At 42.2% G+C, this 17,485-nt stretch overlaps 1 protein-coding gene across 2 annotated transcripts in view; it reads left to right on the plus strand.

Annotated features, from left to right (window-relative positions):
• Positions 1-1,335: 1,335 nt before the first annotated feature.
• Positions 1,336-17,485, plus strand: part of PLPPR5 (phospholipid phosphatase related 5) — a 140,071-nt gene continuing 123,921 nt past the window's right edge. Inside the window, exon 1 of one of the 2 annotated variants that reach the window (XM_040232244.1) lies at positions 1,336-1,651. In XM_040232244.1, coding sequence (XP_040088178.1) covers positions 1,415-1,651 — 237 coding nt within the window. In that variant the 5' untranslated portion in view covers positions 1,336-1,414. The remainder of the gene's footprint in view (positions 1,652-17,485) is intronic. The other variant, XM_040232245.1, reaches the window with a different exon arrangement.

Below are 17,485 nucleotides of genomic sequence, written 5' to 3' on the forward strand. Positions count from 1 at the left end.
TGATAAAGGCCCACCTCTAAAAATCATCAAGCTACAACCAATTAAAATGAATAGTCTAGAAATCTGCTAGATTGATTCCACTTTGTAATGAGCAGAGCAGGGCTCCGGGAGTACTCTCATCCCCTCGCCTTGCATACAGGCTTCCTACCTTCTCTCTGGAGTGGAAGGTAAGCAGTGTGAGGTTCCCCTAAGCTCTCCCACCCCCATGTCCCCTCAGTATGCTGCCTACTCTTGCAGGCAGGGATACACATGGCACACGAACGGGCTCTTTACATACATGCAGTTGCACTGCTACTTACATACCCACGCACACGCGTGCATGGCCAGTGTATTGGAGGGTTCTGTATGCCTGTGGTGTGAGCCCTCTTTGTCTCCCGATCCTTTCACTTGACCCCTGGGAACTGCAGCAATACCGGGGAACTCAGGGAATAGCGAGGTGAGGCAAACGGTCCGCTTTTCCTTCCCTAGTGGCTGCCACCGCTGGGTCCTAGGAATTTGCAATGCCTCGTCTCACAGGCATCTAATAAAGGGAAACTGAGATGATAAGCCAGAGAATACGTGAGCGAGAAAGGGGCCGTTGTACAAGAGATGATGCTTCCGGAACTCCGGAGCTCTGATTTCTGTTTTTACGTACAAAGCCCTAGGAAACTGGAGGCGGAGGCAGAGAAACTCCGAATCTAAAATCCTCTGAGATGATGCTTCTCTCTGCGCCTAGAAACCAGCGCTGGGCGTGTGTCCTGCGCGGGGTTAAGGAATCCCAGGGAGCGCCGGCTGAAAGTCGCGGCAGGGCAGCGGGACTTCGCGCTTCGCGGGGCTGCCCCCGGAAGACGCATCCACGCACCGTTTTCCCAGGCGTTGTGCGGGTTTCCTAAACCGTCCAGCTGCTGCCTCAGAAGGGAGTTTCTAGAAGCTCCTTCTCTGCTGCCTCCCCTCCCCCTCTTTTGGGTTTTTACCCCGGCGAGGAGCTTCTCCAGCTCTACTGCGTCTGCCCTCCGAGGGGTACAGGTGCCGCTGTCCCATCCGCCGCCGCCGGGTCCACCCCTCCGCCGGGCGGGCCCGCGGCTTCGGTCCGGCGCGGCTGCATCGCGAACCGTCTCCTGCCTGGCCGCTGCCGGCGGCCCGGGACTCCCCGCCCTCCCGCGCGACCCCGCGCTCGGGCGGGCGGCGCTTGCGGCGGGCAGGGGGCGGGGAGGGGAGCAGGGGGTTCGTCCTGGGGGTAGCCGCCTCCTCCGCAGCCCGCCGGCGCCTCGAAACCCGGACCTGCCTCCGCCTCTTCCTCCGGCAGCTCCATCCCGCCTCCCGCGCCTCGTCCTCCTGCCGCCCCCGCCGCCGCGCCCCCGGGTGGCTGCTTCGGCGGACCCGGGAGGGGGTCCGTCCGTCGCCCGCTCGGCTCGGCCCGGCCCGGGGGGCGTGCATGCCCCTGCGGCCCGCGGCGCTCACCAGCAGCATGCTCTATTTCCAGATGGTGATCATGGCAGGGACGGTGATGCTGGCGTACTACTTCGAGTACACGGACACGTTCACCGTGAACGTGCAGGGCTTCTTCTGCCACGACAGCGCCTACCGCAAGCCCTACCCGGGCCCGGAGGACAGCAGCGCCGTGCCCCCCGTGCTCCTCTACTCTCTGGCCGCCGGGGTCCCCGTGCTCGTGGTAAGCCCGGGGGCACTCGCCCTCGCCCCGACACCGTTTTTCCTCCTCTCGCCTTCTGGGTTGAGGGCCCGCCGAGGTCCGGGCGCCTCAGCCTCTGCCTTCTAAGTTCCTCCAAGTTGCCGGCAGCCCCTTCCCCAGACAGTGTTTTAGGGCGCGTCGGGGGTGGGTGCCAAGGAAGCCCCCAGCTCTCCGCGGCTGCCGCTCCTGCCTCCCCGCACCCCCGCGATGGCTGCACCGTAGGGTGTCACGAAGAGGGATGGGAGGGAAGGGGGTTGTAGGAGGTGACGGGTGGGAGTCGGGGCTGGGGAGGAGGTGAGTTATCGGGTCGAATCTTGAGTTCATCTACTCTGTGGCCTTGCTCTGCTGGCCGCCGCCTCTCACCTAGCGACTGGAAGGTGAGCGGCAGCGGAGCCGGCGAGAGGGAGACGGGGATCAATTGCTGGATTGTGGAAGGGACTCCTGCTTCCAGAGTCGGGGCGCATATGTCGGTTTACCGCCTGCTTTCTTTCTCGAAAGGCAGTGCCAATGGCACTAAGCTGACCAGGGAACAAACCTAAAAAAGAAAATGAGTACTCTTAAATGAAGAGGCTCCAGAAGCAGTGCTTGCTGAAAAGCGGGAGCTGTGCTTAAATTACAAGATTTATTTAAAGGCTGTTCCACTCCCTGGGCAGCTTAAGTCCTTTTCTCCTAGAGCCTCTCTGAGAATGTCTCTTGGGTTTATGAACTGTGTGTGTGTGTCTACGGTCACGCCTGCACACACGTAAATATATATACACACATATACATATGTAATTACGAAGCTAATAATCGTTTAATAATTTCTTATGTGAATGTGGTGCAAAGTTATCGGTAGGACAATTCCTGTTTTTTCAGAAGACAATATTATGGTTCCTTTAATATTGTCAAAGTACTGGAGGTTCCCTTCCTGTGGTAGCTTCTTCCCTTCTCTCTCAGCAGATAACAAATGAAGAGGGAAAGAAAAGGTACTTTTTTTTCAGTGGTTGAGTTGCAGTAATGAATGTTAAGAACATCTAAGGTTTGAATACTCATGGTGTCTTTGATTTCAGGGGAAATGAGTCAATAATTTACAAAATAATGAAAAGTTCCCACTCGTCATGGAATTCCATAAACAAGCTAAGAAACTTCTTGGTAACTTTAAAGTAACTTTATCACAGGTACTGTGATAGTTGACTTCAAATCCAGCTCAAGTTTACTGGTTTGAAAAGTGTTAGACCTTGCACCAGAAAAATGTTTGTTTTTTTTCCATTATAATTGGCTAAACTATGCCAGAAAGTCCAAATATGGTGTCATGTTTATTTTCTCACCTCTATTTGAGAAGCTGTAAGAGAAAAAATTAATTGGTGATTCTCAGGCCCTTTTGCTTTCTGCAGATGTTGGGTTTCCAAGGCACATGTTTTTCAAGAGACTAAATAGCTCAGGGATTTTTCAAGATTTTTTTTTTTTTTTTAAAGAAAAAAGCCTATCACTTTCAGGACACTGGTTTGGTTTCAACCATAATCAGTAATGTCTGTAACTTGTCAGTTGTTAATTACCATTCTGTGTCTCATTTAAATGAGATAGTACTTTTCAGATCCAAGTATTCATCCCTGTTGAGGTGCCATTTAGAGATGCTAACATATCTGCACAAAGACCTTGATTATTCTCCACTTAGGGGGAGCTACTAAAGGGAAAGGGAATTCATTAGTCATTATTGAGTGCCTACTTTGTGCTGGGCACTGAATAGTCAGGGCCACATATACTTCTCAGAGCAACCCTTCCAGGATATACAGTCGATTAACATTTGAGGCCCCCGAGGATCAGATAATGAACTAGAAGCACCTGAAAATAAAGACGGTGGGTGTGGTGTTTGGTGCCTCTGCGACCTGACGCCAAGTGCCATACTGCTTGTCCTAGTTCCAGAGAACACTTTCTCTGAAAGAAGCTGAGAAAGGCTGCCAGGGTGAGGATCCAGAATATACTCACGAGATTTTAAAAGGAATGACCCAACTTGATTCCCATGTTTTGATTTTCAGTTCTTTAGTTACAAGAGAGAGAATTTGCCAGTGTGCAGAGAAGGAAGTGTTGGGTTTAGAGGCCAGCTGTGATGCTGGCCTTTGTTTCCTCTTGGGCTCTTCCCACTAGTATGCTCTCACAGTGTGAATGGTTGGGAACAGTAATGGCAGCCCTGCCTTTCCTTTCCTCTCAAGAACACTGTCTTAGCCCAGTCACTTTTCATGAAAACAATGTTACTAATAATAGTGTTAGCAATACCTGTCATTTGTTGGATTTTATCCTCTGTGCGTGCGTGCTAAGTCTCTTCAGTCGTGTCCGACTCTGCGACCCCGTGGACTGTAGCCCGCCAGGCTTCTCTGTCCATGGGATTCTCCAGGCCAGAATACTGGAGTGGATTGCAGTGCCCTTCTCCAGGACATCTTCTGGACCCAGGAACCAAACCCACATCTGTTAATATCTTCTGCATTTGCAGGAGGATTCTTTACCACTAGCACCACGTGGGAAGCCCTTTATTCCCTATACCTATCTAATACTTGAATTACTTATGAAAGCTGTTACTATTGTCAACTAACCTTTGGGAAAACTGAGATTTAGAAAGGTTAATTACCTTGCCAAGGACCAAGCCTAAAAACATTACATCCAGAATTTTAACCCTACTATGTCAAACCTGTGCCTTTTCCATTACAGTATTCAAATTCAGCTTACTCATAAATCATTCTTCTAAACAAATGCCTCAAATGGTCTCTTTCCCCATCTCCTACATTTCTTGGACTGTAGTGATAAAGATTCTATATAATATGTATATATTTAACCTTCAAACTCATTTCTAATCCTTAAAACTAATTTTGGAAGGTAGTTCTCCTCACTACCACAATCAGTGGTTTGGTTTCAAATTTACCAGATTTATTTTTCTAAAAGTGAAAAGCAATATATTCTTTACATTTTGTCACTTATATATAGTGTTGACTTGGGGTGAATGTATGGAGTCTGACAGATTCAAAGTGCATTCTGCTGTTACATTAAGAGTTGGGGATTCTACTTGCTATGTAACCTTGATTGCTATGTAACAACTAATTTACAGCTCCTTAATTCTTGATTTTCTAAGTCATAGGATTTTGAATATTAAATGGGATATAATATGTAAATATCATTCTTGGCTCATAGTTGATATTCCATAGGAGATCACTCTATACTTAACATTATTAACAAAATAGTAATTCAGTAAATGCTTATTGAATTCCTGTGTTGCATGCACTCTCTTAGCCAGAGTAGTGGTTATAAAAAAGGCAATTTCAAAAGTAATCTACGGCCACTGATCCTAGAGGGCTTACACACTAAGTTGGGAAAGTAGATAAAACCATGCCAAAAGTCATAAATCACCATAAAAGAAGTGTCATCTGCACATATATGTATATGTACACACACACGCACATATGTATACCACAAAGACCCCTGTTGGTTCAAAGAGGACAACATCATTTTTAATTGAGATGGGGGAGAAAGGGATCTTGAAGCAAATGGCGGCTTTGGGATATGATTTGAAGGAGGGCCAAAATGGAGTTTGAGTTAGGACATCGAAGAAGCAGCTGTATGAACATAAACTACGTGCTTGGTAGAGAGAATGCAGCTTGTACTTGTGAAACAGGGAGTGGTCGGTCTTGTTTCTAAAGTGGTGTGCGGGCAACACAGGGATATGTGGCTGAAGAGGAAGACTAAGGTCTCAGCACTGAGTCCTGGAATGTCAGGCTGAGTTTTTCTCAATTTGTTGGGAACTGAGTAGGGACTTGTGTGATAGGTGGTGTTTTAGGACATCTTGGGGACCGTAGTGTAGGGCTCTTCTGTTATTAAATATCCGTGTAAGATAATTTTAGGCTCTTTATCCCCAGGTCTATTTTGTGTTGTGAAATATTATTATTTTAATTGTATTCTCAGAAAACACCTGTAATTTGACTCATTTACAAAGATGACATGGTTTACAAACTCTTTTAAAACAGGTATTGTTCAGTTTGGTCTGTATAGCTTTTACAAAAGCACCACCTCCAGGATTTACAGATGTAAATTTAATAAGGGACCTGTGTTTTTTGTTGATTAAAAGACCTGGTGTTGACAATGGTTTCTGCTCTCTACATTTGGATACAGTGGCCACTGCACTAGCCCCTATTGTTCCTTAGATCTCGGAGTAACCCAGATGATCTGAAGGAGACAAAGCTAAACCATCCTTCTTCATAGAGCCAGAATGAAGGCTGGAGAAACAACACTGAGCTGGGCACGTTTGAGGGTGAGGGAATATTTCTGATTCTTTATGCCTGCATCCGCAGGAAGCTCCCCGGCTCCGAGACTGAGGCATGGAGCTGCTACTGCTGCTATCCCAAGGATGTTGCATTTCTAAATGTGGTGGAAGTAGATGGTGATAGAAAGATATCTCATATCCAGAGCTCCATCTTGTTATATACTTGAAGCTTCCCCATAGACCTCTCCTTCCTTGAATCTTGCCTTGGGTGCCCACTCCTAACTCTGCCCATCTCCACTCCCAGAATACACTATACTTCTGTTGTGTGGGCAGGAGAAAAAGCACAGATATTAGCGTTAGGTCTGAATACTTATCCTGCTTTTTCTCACTATCCATGTGAACTTGGGAAATTTTACTTATTTATAAACCAAGGATTAAACAATATGCTTCCTGAGAGGCAGTGTCTATAGAGGTTAAGATCACAATTCTGGGGTCAGATTGCAAGCCCAGATTTACCACTTTCCAGCTATGTGAACTTGAGCCTGTCTTTCTATGCCTGTTTCTTCTGTAAAATGGAGATCGTATGAGTATGAAATTGGTTAACGTATGTAAATATCAGATTAGGGCCCAGCTGTATGTGTGTTAGCTACCATTATTCCTCCCAAGGTTTGGGGATAATTAATCACGCAGCCTATTTAAGACATCTAGCAAAATACCTTTGTTAGGAGCTCCAGGGCTGATAAAATATTTGAGGTGGACAGAAGCCACCTAGTTCTATCCATCACCCACAAAATTGGGGAGGCTGATAGCAAAAATAGTAAAATTCAATCAGACCTCTGTTCTTCCAATCCAGTCAGTGATTTCTGCCTTTGACAGCACCTTCATTTCTTCAGCAGGGTAACAGTAGCTAATATTTCCTATGTACCAGACACTGTGTAACATAAATTTAATGTGTTCCTTTGTTTAATGCTCACCATAGTAAAATACTTTCTTTAAACATACACAATATCATTAAGCCCACTTTTTAGTGAGAAATGAAATGTTTACTGAAATTAGATGTCAGACTTGTATTAAATTTTTTCAATCCATTAATATAATTAATCTTCACAGTAAACTTATGAAGGAGACTTGGATGCAAAAAGGTGAGATGATCAGTCCAGAGTCCTACAGTGACTGCCAGAATCGTCAAAGCCTGTGTATTTAGTTATTTTGTAATGTACCTTTATCTTTACATGTCAAACAGATCTTTAAAGATAATTAGTCATAGGGATTCCATAGTGAACGGGTCAAATTTTTCTCAAACCTTTTTTCTTCAGTTTCTTTTCTTTTTTTTTCCGATTTGATGGGAAACTTTGTGTTCCAGAGTAGATAATGGTTTCAATGTGTAGTGTAGGAAATTGATTTGTTTCCTGTTAAGCTTGAAGTGTCGTGGAAAGGTGGGTGGCAACAGGACGGATTCAGAGATGTTTCTGTTCTGATCTGCAGCCACGTTTCTTATCTCTGTGGTGCACATGGGTATGGTGCTGCGGGTACCTGCTTTTCTCTGGAATCCTCTGGTTCTAGATCTGCAAACAGCGGTGCACGGAGAGCTGAGGCGTCCTCTGCATCTAAGACATGTTTCTTAAAATGGACCCTAGCACTAGATTTGGGGGGAGTAGTGAACACACTGAAATTGTGGTATAAAATACCATATGTATGTATGTGTGCCCGTATGTGTGTGCAGGCATGTGTGCATTTTTCTAGTAAGAGCCTGGTGGCTTTATCAAATTGTCAGAAATGCCCAAGATTCCTAAAAGTTAAGAACTACACTTTGAGGATTTATGTCTCTGTTTAAACTCCTCCTCATGTCTCTGAGGGCTTTTCTTTACTTAGATATTCTCATTCATATTCATTCATTCATATTCATCCTCCCTCTTTCCCTTCTCCCTCCCTGCATTCCGTTGATAGTCTCTTTTTTTCATTTATCCCCTCCCCTTTGCATACTGATTAAGAGATTGTTATGGGGGTCAGGAATCTGAATCCTCTCCTTCTCCCTCTGCCTCTTCTCCTGCCCCTCCTCCTTCTTCTCCTCTTCCCTTCTCCCCCACCCCCTCCATCCTCTGTCACTCATTATCCCCGTGGCTTCTCTGCAGCAGTTACCTTGTCTGAAAAAATGTTGACTTATTCCTGCCCATCTTTCCTGTCTTGTGGAGCGAGTTTTGAGAATCAAATGGGTGTAAATGCATGTTAGAGACAATAAATCACTGCACGCGTATAAGGAAAACATAACATGAGCAGAGTACATGGCTTATCTAGCTGCTTGGTCATTGGAGATGGTTATATTGCTTATAGCATGACTTTGCCAGCCCAATACACTTACTCTGTGGAGTAGAAAAATGAATGAGATTTTCATACTTCTTTTCTTAGTTTCTTGTAGAGAGAATAGCAAAAATAAAAAGCCAACAGTATGAAATGGCCTAATTATTATAGCACATAATTCTAATACCCAATGCTGTCTTTCAGAATATTTCAATAAGCTCTTATTTTCAAGATTATTATAAAGAGTCATCTCATTCATTTGTGTAATTTGGAAGAAATCATGTTTCCAGGGAGCAGTGTTGATACCATCTGTTAAGTAGGCATTGTATCATATTAATTTTTAAAACTGTTCCCAAAAGTCATTATTTATAAGTTTGGAATCATAACAATACATTTACTGTGTGCTAGGCACAATGGTATTACTTGGCATGTATAACAAGGGAGGCATATTCACTGCCCTTTGACAGTTCAGACACTGTGCATGAAATTATATCTCTTATCCTCAACTTGTCTATAAGACTGAAATGATACTTCCCATACCTTTTAAGAATTAAATATAAACATGCATGAAATAGTAAGTGATAGCTGCTCTTTTAACATAAATGCCAATGACATCTATTGGTAGTACATGGCGAAAGGATGTCACCCTTAATCATTTCTGTTGAATGGAAGTGGTAAGTCATTAACTCTTCATAATAACTCTTTTAGGTACTATGTGTGGTAACACATCTAAGGAGCTTAAGCAGTTTGCTCCACTGGGATCTGAATCAATTACTTCAAGTCCTGGCTACCTACCATTGCCCACCAATTGGATTCACAGCATAAATGATGTCATTCCTAGAAGACAGGGGAGAGTTAAAGCATCTTGATTATATATCACTGTGCATTTTACAGTAACCTTATGCTTGTAAATGTTTAAGCTCATTTACAACCAGGCATGAAAAGGGGAATTTACAATCTGTGTTCAAAGGTAAAACTTCATTGGTTTCTAAGACCAGAGGAACAGCCAGTGGCCATGCTGTGTATGTTCAGTTGTGTCCAACTCTTTGGAACCCCGTGAACTGTAGCCGGCCAGGTTCCTCTGTCCATGGGATTATCCAGGCAGGAAACTGGAGTAGGTTGCCATTTCCTACTCTAGGGGATCTTCCCAACCCAAGGGAAGATCTTTTGTGTCTTTCGTGTCTCCTGCTTTGGCAGGCAAATTTCTTTACGACTGAGCTACCTGGAATAGCCAGTAGAACTTGCTTTTCCCAGCTCGACATTCCATGTAGATAGATGGAAGAGGCAAGTTCTGAGGTCAGAGATCTTAACTTATGGTTACGAAGATCTTTTTAACAGCCTTTGGAAAATCATAGGAATATCATTTTGATGGGAGATTTTTTTATCTGAATATAGCATGTGAAATGGAGTTCTATATTCAGTAATATTTAAACTATTTCTGAGAATGCCAGTTTTCACTCAGCAGGCTGGTTACTTTTTTAGTCTTATTATGACAGATGTAGTTTGAGAATCACTGTCAGGAAAATCACTTTTTTTTTTGGTGAAAACAGAATCTTGAGATTTTTTTCCAGATCAGGTGCATTTGAAACTTTAAAGACAGCCTTTTGGTGGACTTTACTCACTGAGAGAACATGTGTGAATGGAAGTGTGTGTTTGGTATTTAATAAATTTATAATTTCTTATATGGATTCATTATCTCCCTTGCTTCTAACCTTTATAGTGCTCCCCCACCCTTCTCCTAAGAAAAGAAAATTTCTGGAACATTCCTCTGTATCCTTTGAGACCAAGCACCAACTCCTGTGAGCAGACGTTTTTCCTTAGATGAGATAGCTGCATTCACTTCTATGATGCCTTCATGTCTTTAGCACATGCCTGTGTGCTAAGTTCCTTCAGTCTTGTCCAACTCTTTGCAACCCTGTGGACTATAGCCCACCAGACTTCTCTGTCCATGGGATTTTCCAAGCAAGAATACTGAAGTGGGTTGCCATGCCCTTCTCCAGGGGATCTTCCTGACCCAGGGATCAAACCCGCATCTCTTGAGTCTCCTGCATTGGCAGGTGGGTTCTTTACTTCCTGTGCGACCTCTTTAGCACATTGTGGCATTAAAAAAATCTTATATTGTGCTTTAAGTTGTATTTATTTTTATTCATGTTTCCATCACTAGATCTGAGCATCTCAATGTCAGAGTTTTATAATCTGACTCATCATGCCCAGCTCTTTGGTTATTTTGGGGTAGATAAATTATCCAGGGACTAACTGAAGTTTGTGATGAGGAGATTATAATAACCAAATTCTGCTGAGCACACACTTAATAACCATTCATTAAAATAGGCAAAGTAGTCTGTACACTCTGTTCTGTAAGTTTAATAAACTGGCAGGTCTCTATCCTTTGGGGTATTTTAAGTGTATAAACCTTATATGAAAGATATATAGAAAAGAAGCATAGTCAAGGTATGATTCTGTGTCCCCCAACTGACACACTTTAAGCAGAAATACTCCTGCCATTGAGAATTAAGTCAGGGCTATAGGTTACAGGCCTTGCGGAAGTTTTATACCTTGTTTGTTCAAGGGTAGGAAGTATTTCCAAACTATTTTAGTCAATCTGCATAGTTTGAATTTTACCAAGTAAGAGTCCTTTTTTTAGCATTTATCATGCTAACTAAAATTCTCTACTTTGATCAGTTGAATATATATATATATATATATATTTTTTTTATCAACAATGCTACTTTAGTTGTTAATTAACACTCATGCATGCCAAGTTGCTTCAGTTCTGTCCGACTCTTTATGACCCTATGGACTATAGCCTCTGTCCATGGGATTCTCTAGGTAAGAATATTTGAATGGGTTGCCATGCCCTCCTCCAGGGGATCTTCCCAACCCAGGGATCAAACCTGTATCTCTTATGCTTCCTGCTTTGGCAGGCAGGTTCTTTACCACTAGAGCAACCTGAGAACCCCTGTTAATTAACATATGATGGCAAAAAGATTTATGGCAGTCTCTTTGGTGTGTGACCTTTCTGATAAAACTCTTGTGACTATTGGGATTTCCTTCTTCCCTCCCTCCTCTTTCCTTCTTGCCCTGAGCAAACATTTGTTGAGTACTTTCCATGGGTAGCTTACCTTGAAAACAAGGCTTATAGAGATTGCTTGACTTGCTCCAAATTCCAAAAACAGGATCAAAGCTAATTTCCCCCTTCTCTAAATCTCTCAGGACAATCTCAGGAAATAAAAGGCTTATGAAATCATGGGGCTCTTAAAGACAAATGTAGTCCTGACATATCTGCAGTTACCAAAGTAACTTACGGCATTTCCTCTCTAAGGACATATGTTGATACAACCAGAACTTCTATGTTGCGGAAATTGTGTTTTGCATTTTGAGCATAATGATCCCTTTTTTAAGGGTGCTCTCAGCAGTGCCGACAAAAACTGTACTTTGCTATCGAGGTTTTTAATCGAGATTTCAGATTTAGCTTTTTCTCACACTGGATTGCACGGAAGTGCTCTTGACACTGAGAAATATCCTGTATTTCCAGAGATCTCATCAAAGCAGAATGCCATGTTCTCCCAAACATCAAAATTGAGCAGTCTTGGATAAAGGCAGTGCACCTGGGGCCTCATCTTGTAATTTAAAATGAGCTCCTGACATTTCCAGTTGAAAAACAAACCACTATCTTCGGTTGGTGGCAACGACCTCTTCCTTCACACGTGCCTTTCCAGCGTGGGCTTTGCTGAGTTACTCAAATGAATGAAGAGACTTAGTCAAAACTACGTGACAACCCTTTTGGTCTCTCACAAAGAGACCTTTGTTTCTTCTTCTCACTGGCTCCATCACATGGTTCCTTGGGGTCCCCTTTTCCTTTTTCCTGGGGCTCAGTCTAGAATACAGATAGAGGAATCCAGTAGACACTTTATTCAAGCCACACTGACAGGCTTTTTCTGCCACTCCATTTTTGGAAAAGATTTGTGAACCCATTGTGAGAGAGATTATGCTTCTTTGTAGCTGGAACTTTTTCATCATGAAAGAGGCCTTAGAGATCATTTAGTTTCATCTCCTAATTTCCAAATGAATGGCCAGAGAGATTAAATGACTTGCCCAAGGCCACGCAGCCAGTGAGAAACTACACGGATAGCGGGACATATACAGGCACTTGGTGTACATCAATCTTTGTAAGTACTTTACACATATTAACTAATTTAATCCTTGCAATATTAGGGATAGGCACTATTGTTATCCCAGTTTACAGATGAGGACACAGATGCTCAGAAAGATTAATCAACTAGCTTATGACCCCACAGCAGGGAAGTACTGTACCTGCATATGCGCTTTTAACACAGAGATGGTTCTCCTCCTCAGGACCAAATTTTTTGTCATCTCTGGGAGGGGTTATGAGTGCCTACAAGAAATCGTTCTGCATAGCAGTATTATTAATAGTTAAAAGATAGAGATGAAAAGTATGTGATTATTGTGATAGCTTCTTTTTTATGAATTTATACTGTTGATTGAATATTGTATTTACAGTTAACACTTAATCTGTGATAGTGAAGACGTAGTAGCAGGTTAGGAAAAAAGCATTTAATTTAACCAAACTCATTTGGTTCTGTGATGCTTTCCTTTATTTTGTTGACATCAAATCTTTTCAGACAAAAAGTAAAACTACATTTGAAATTTGCAAATGGATATAACAAAAAACTACCCATTTTGATACACAGATCTTAAATTCTTATAATATGATTTTAACACAGCACAATATAATTGTCACACTCTATAACTGAACAACTGCACTCACGGCATAGTTACTACATTTAGCATACTAGTTTGGCATAAGTTTGGCAACTAGTTAGAGTCATGGAAGAACTATTCAGTGATATATTTCAGGGAAAAAGACATTTATATATTTATATATTTTGAATCTTTTTTTTTTTTTTTGGAGGAACTTAGAAATACTCTTGAATCTTGGTCCAGTCCTGTGGTGCTGTTTCCTGTGAAACAGCAGTGACCTAAGAAAGTGAAGCTCTCTGCTCCGTGTGCTTTATGTAATTCTCCCTGCTCTTGGTTTCCATCTATTTAAATAATCTCTATTCTTTCGGGGCAGCCCCAATCCCATCTTTTTCCTAACACTTCTCTTGATGCATCTAATCAATGGTAATCTTTCCTATAAACGCCTTTTTAAATAACTCTTTGCCCTTATATACTTACATAAAACAGGAGTAATTGCAGGTGTAGAGTGGGGAGGAGGAGAGAAAGCAAGACAAAAGGAACCGTAGTCATATTATACTATTTTATGGAACTAGTGAATGCAGAGAATTGTTAATAAATTTTGTATATGCAGGTTTCATGGATCTGAAATTTAAATAAAAGGAGCAGTGACTCACTGATCTGACTGGCAAGTGACCTGAGTTGTCTTCCTTGCTCCGCTAGTTGCTACTTCTGAGACCTTGAGAAAGCCACATTGCTTTTTGGCCACTGTAACATCAGATAACTGGTTTTAACTCCACTCGGGGCAGAAAACAGACTCTTAGCTCCCAGAGAAGCCCTTTCTGTGCATGAAACACGTCTGACTGTTAGGACAGTCTACCTTAACAGCGAAAGCCTGTCTCCTTGTCTTCTGCTTAGTGGTCTCTCGCCTTCTGAAGCCATATGGAACAGCCTAGATGGTTTCCCAGTGAAAGTGTTAATTGAGCAGTCGTGTCCAACTCTTTGTGACCCCATGGACTGTTGCCCACCAGGCTCCTCTGTTCATGGAATCCAGGCAAGATTACTGGAGTGGGTTGCCATTTCCTTCTCCAGGGGATCTTCCCGGCCTAGGGATTGAACCTGGTTCTCCTGCATTGAAGGCAGATTCTTTACAGTTTGAGCCACCAGGGAAGCCCAGTGTATGAAGTTATCTTTCAGTTCTCTGACTCTTTGTGAGATTTATGGTCTTCAGCTTGACAATGCATGAATTTGAGTCCATTTTACCGTTCTGGCCACTCATGTCTGACTTTTCTCAGATGTCCTGTGTTTTTAAAGCATGGCGCCAGTACCAAATAGTATATTTCAGATGTACTTTCATTCCTGGCAAATAGAGCAGAAATTTTTCATACTCTTTTTTTTCTTAATGTTTTTGCTTTGGGATCAGTATAAACTCATCTTATGGTCGGTTATCTATAAAGGAACTAGGTTAAATATTTCACCAAGTAGGCAAAAATATTGTATGACAACTGTATACTGTTCCTCCCATGACCACAGCAAACATTGCTAAGAGATTGTGGCACTTTCTCTCTGAGTCTGATCTAGGAGTTCAATCTTTAAGACAGAACTCCACGCAACTTCTTATGATCAGATTTGCCCTCTTGGAATCAAATGACTAATAAAATCTTTCCAACTGTAGGTAGCCTATACAGTGTAGTATACTACATGTCTATGCATTATGGTTCAGTTCAGTTCAGTCGCTCAGTCGTGTCTGACTCTTTGCGACCCCATGAATCGCAGCACGCCAGGCCTCCCTGTCCATCACCAACTCCCAGAGTCCACCCAAACCCATGTTCATGGAGTCGGTGATGCCATCCAGCCATCTCATCCTCTGTTGTCCCCTTCTCCTCCTGCCCTCAATCCTTCCCAGCATCAGAGTCTTTTCCAATGAGTCCGCTCTTCGTATGAGGTGGCCAAAGTATTGAAGTTTCAGCTTCAACATCAGTCCTTCCAGTGAACACCCAGGACTGATCTGTAGGATGGACTGGTTGGATCTCCTTGCAGTCCAAGGGACTCTCAAGAGTCTTCTCCAACACCACACTTCAAAAACATCAATTCTTCGACGCTCAGCTTTCTTCACAGTCCAACTCTCACATCCATACATGACCACTGGAAAAACCATAGCCCTGACTAGATGGACCTTTGTTGGCAAAGTAATGTCTCTGCTTTTTATGGTTAATTGCATGCAAATATTATGGCCATCAAAAGATTGTAAATTCTTATAGAAGAGCAAATATGTCTTGTATATCTTTGACTCTTGTTCACCACGTAATGCCCAATAGAATGCCTTTCAAATAGTAGATATAAGTAATGATTCGTGTGTTTTAAGAGAAGAGAATTAGAGAAGTATAAATTAAAATTATTTGGGGTACCTATCATAGATACTTAAACCATAAAGTCCAAATTATTTTTCTAAAACCCATCTTTAAGATTTAACTTTATTTACCAGTCATCTCTAATGTCAAATATTTTCCCATGTACACTCAATTTTTTCATGTATTCAAAGAGGTTGCCCTAGTGGTAAAGAATCCACCTGCCAGTGCAGGAGACCAAAGAAACACGAGTTCAGTCACTGGGTCGGGAAGACCCCCTGGAGTAGGAAATGGCACTCCATTTCAGTATTCTTGCCTGGAAAATTCCATGGACAGAGGAGCTTGGTGAGCTGTGTAGTCCATGGGCCACAAAGAGTTGGATGTGACTGGGTAACCAAGCACACACACATATAGAATGTAGTTAAAAATAAATCTTATTTACTTTGTGTGGAGAATATTTCAAACATCTATCATTTGTTGTAAAAATCTTTAACATTATCACATTTTGCCTCTGTAACCACTGTGTCTTTTCCCCGATGTCCTTAATTGTCCAAGGCACGATTAAATTTGTATTACTTTGAAGCGTCACTACTTAAGCGTTTATGCAGGCTTCCCTGCTGGCTCAGATGGTGAAGAATCTACCTGCAGTGCAGGAGACACTGGTTCGAAATGTGATATTTTCTCTATTTTCAGTACTTTATATTTCGCAAAACAAATTGATCAGGACCTTCCCGACCCAGGGAGACGGGGATGGTACCCACTCTATTCTTGCCTGGAGAATTCCATGGACAGAGGACCTGGCTGGCTGCAGTCCATGGGGTCTCAAAAAGTCGGACATGACTAACACCACACATATCAGCATTTATGTAGCATATGCTCTTTCTTCATCAAATGTGATATTTTCTCTATTTTCAGTACTTTATGTTTCTCAAAAAACAAATTGGTTGATTTAAAGAGCATATCATCTTCCATTCTATTTGGTAAATTAAACCACCAATACATTTCACATGTGAAGTTTGCATGTTTGGTAAATTAGAAAACTTTTTTGATGTTCTCAAGTAGGATTTAGATCATCGTTAGCAGGGTTTTTAAATGAGATGAGTCAAGATTTTATTGTCACTCAGGGTGTCTGAATCATACTCTGTACATTTTCATTAGTAATTATAGATTAAGAGTTGAAACATTTGACTCAATACATGAAACTATTTTTGAGAGGAGTTTCTTTCCTCGGAGAGTGATAAAAATTAGTGGTGCTTTAGAGAATGACATTAATGAGTAAAGGAAGATTCAGTGCTCTGGTGCGGGCAGAATCACTTACAACTTCAATTAACTTCAGAAGGAACCAGGAAAATGAAATTCGGATTTTACTGTTTATGGATACTTTTCATTGAAATTCAGGATTTCCCAATTAGGGTGAAATATCAAACAAGTGCAAATTAGTTCCTCTCCAAAGAATCCAATGGTTACAAAGGAAATAGCCTACTCCCAATCACGTTAAAGCACAATGATCTGGTATTTAGTAATTCATTCCTCATTTATTCTTTAGGAAATATTTATCAGACTTCCCTGGACAAGGCTTTGTGGTGTCAGGGGCTCTACATATTCAAAGATGGAAGGAAAAATCTCCATTCTCTAGGAACTCAAGTTCCATGTAGGTGAAGAGTTGAAATATCCTAATCCTGATTACTGACAGTGATCTGGGATGAGGAAAAGGGAAGAAGGCATGAAAGATATTTCTGAGAGGTGATATTAGCTAGTCAGGTAAGTGAGGCAAGGGTGTTCCAAGCAAAGAACAAAGTCTTTGAGACTCGAGAAACCTTCTTGTTTGAAGAAACTCTAAGAGTATCTGGAATAGAAAGGTAATTAGGTTCAGAACATAAGGATGTTTAGTAAAAAGTACATTATAGTAATACTCAAGGGTTTGAAGTAAAAATTCCCTTATCAGCTTGAAGAGATAAACCTGTGATATACTGTCTAACCTCTAGGCTCACTTGATCTGTCTGCAAAATGTGACATCTAAATCTGCCTGTCTTACAAAGTAACTTTATTTCTGTAACTGATTTTAACTAAGAAGTTAACCCTTCAGACAGTTCAGTTCAGTTCAGTTCAGTCGCTCAGTCGTGTCCGACTCTTTGCGATCCCATGAATCACAGCACGCCAGGCCTCCCTGTCCATCATCAACTCCTGGAGTTCACCCAAACTCAGGTCCATCAAGTCGGTGATGCTATCCAGCCATCTCATCTTCTG

Source organism: Oryx dammah, unplaced genomic scaffold (genome assembly GCF_014754425.2).
Source record: "Oryx dammah isolate SB20612 unplaced genomic scaffold, SCBI_Odam_1.1 HiC_scaffold_28, whole genome shotgun sequence".
Classification (NCBI taxonomy): domain Eukaryota; kingdom Metazoa; phylum Chordata; class Mammalia; order Artiodactyla; family Bovidae; genus Oryx; species Oryx dammah.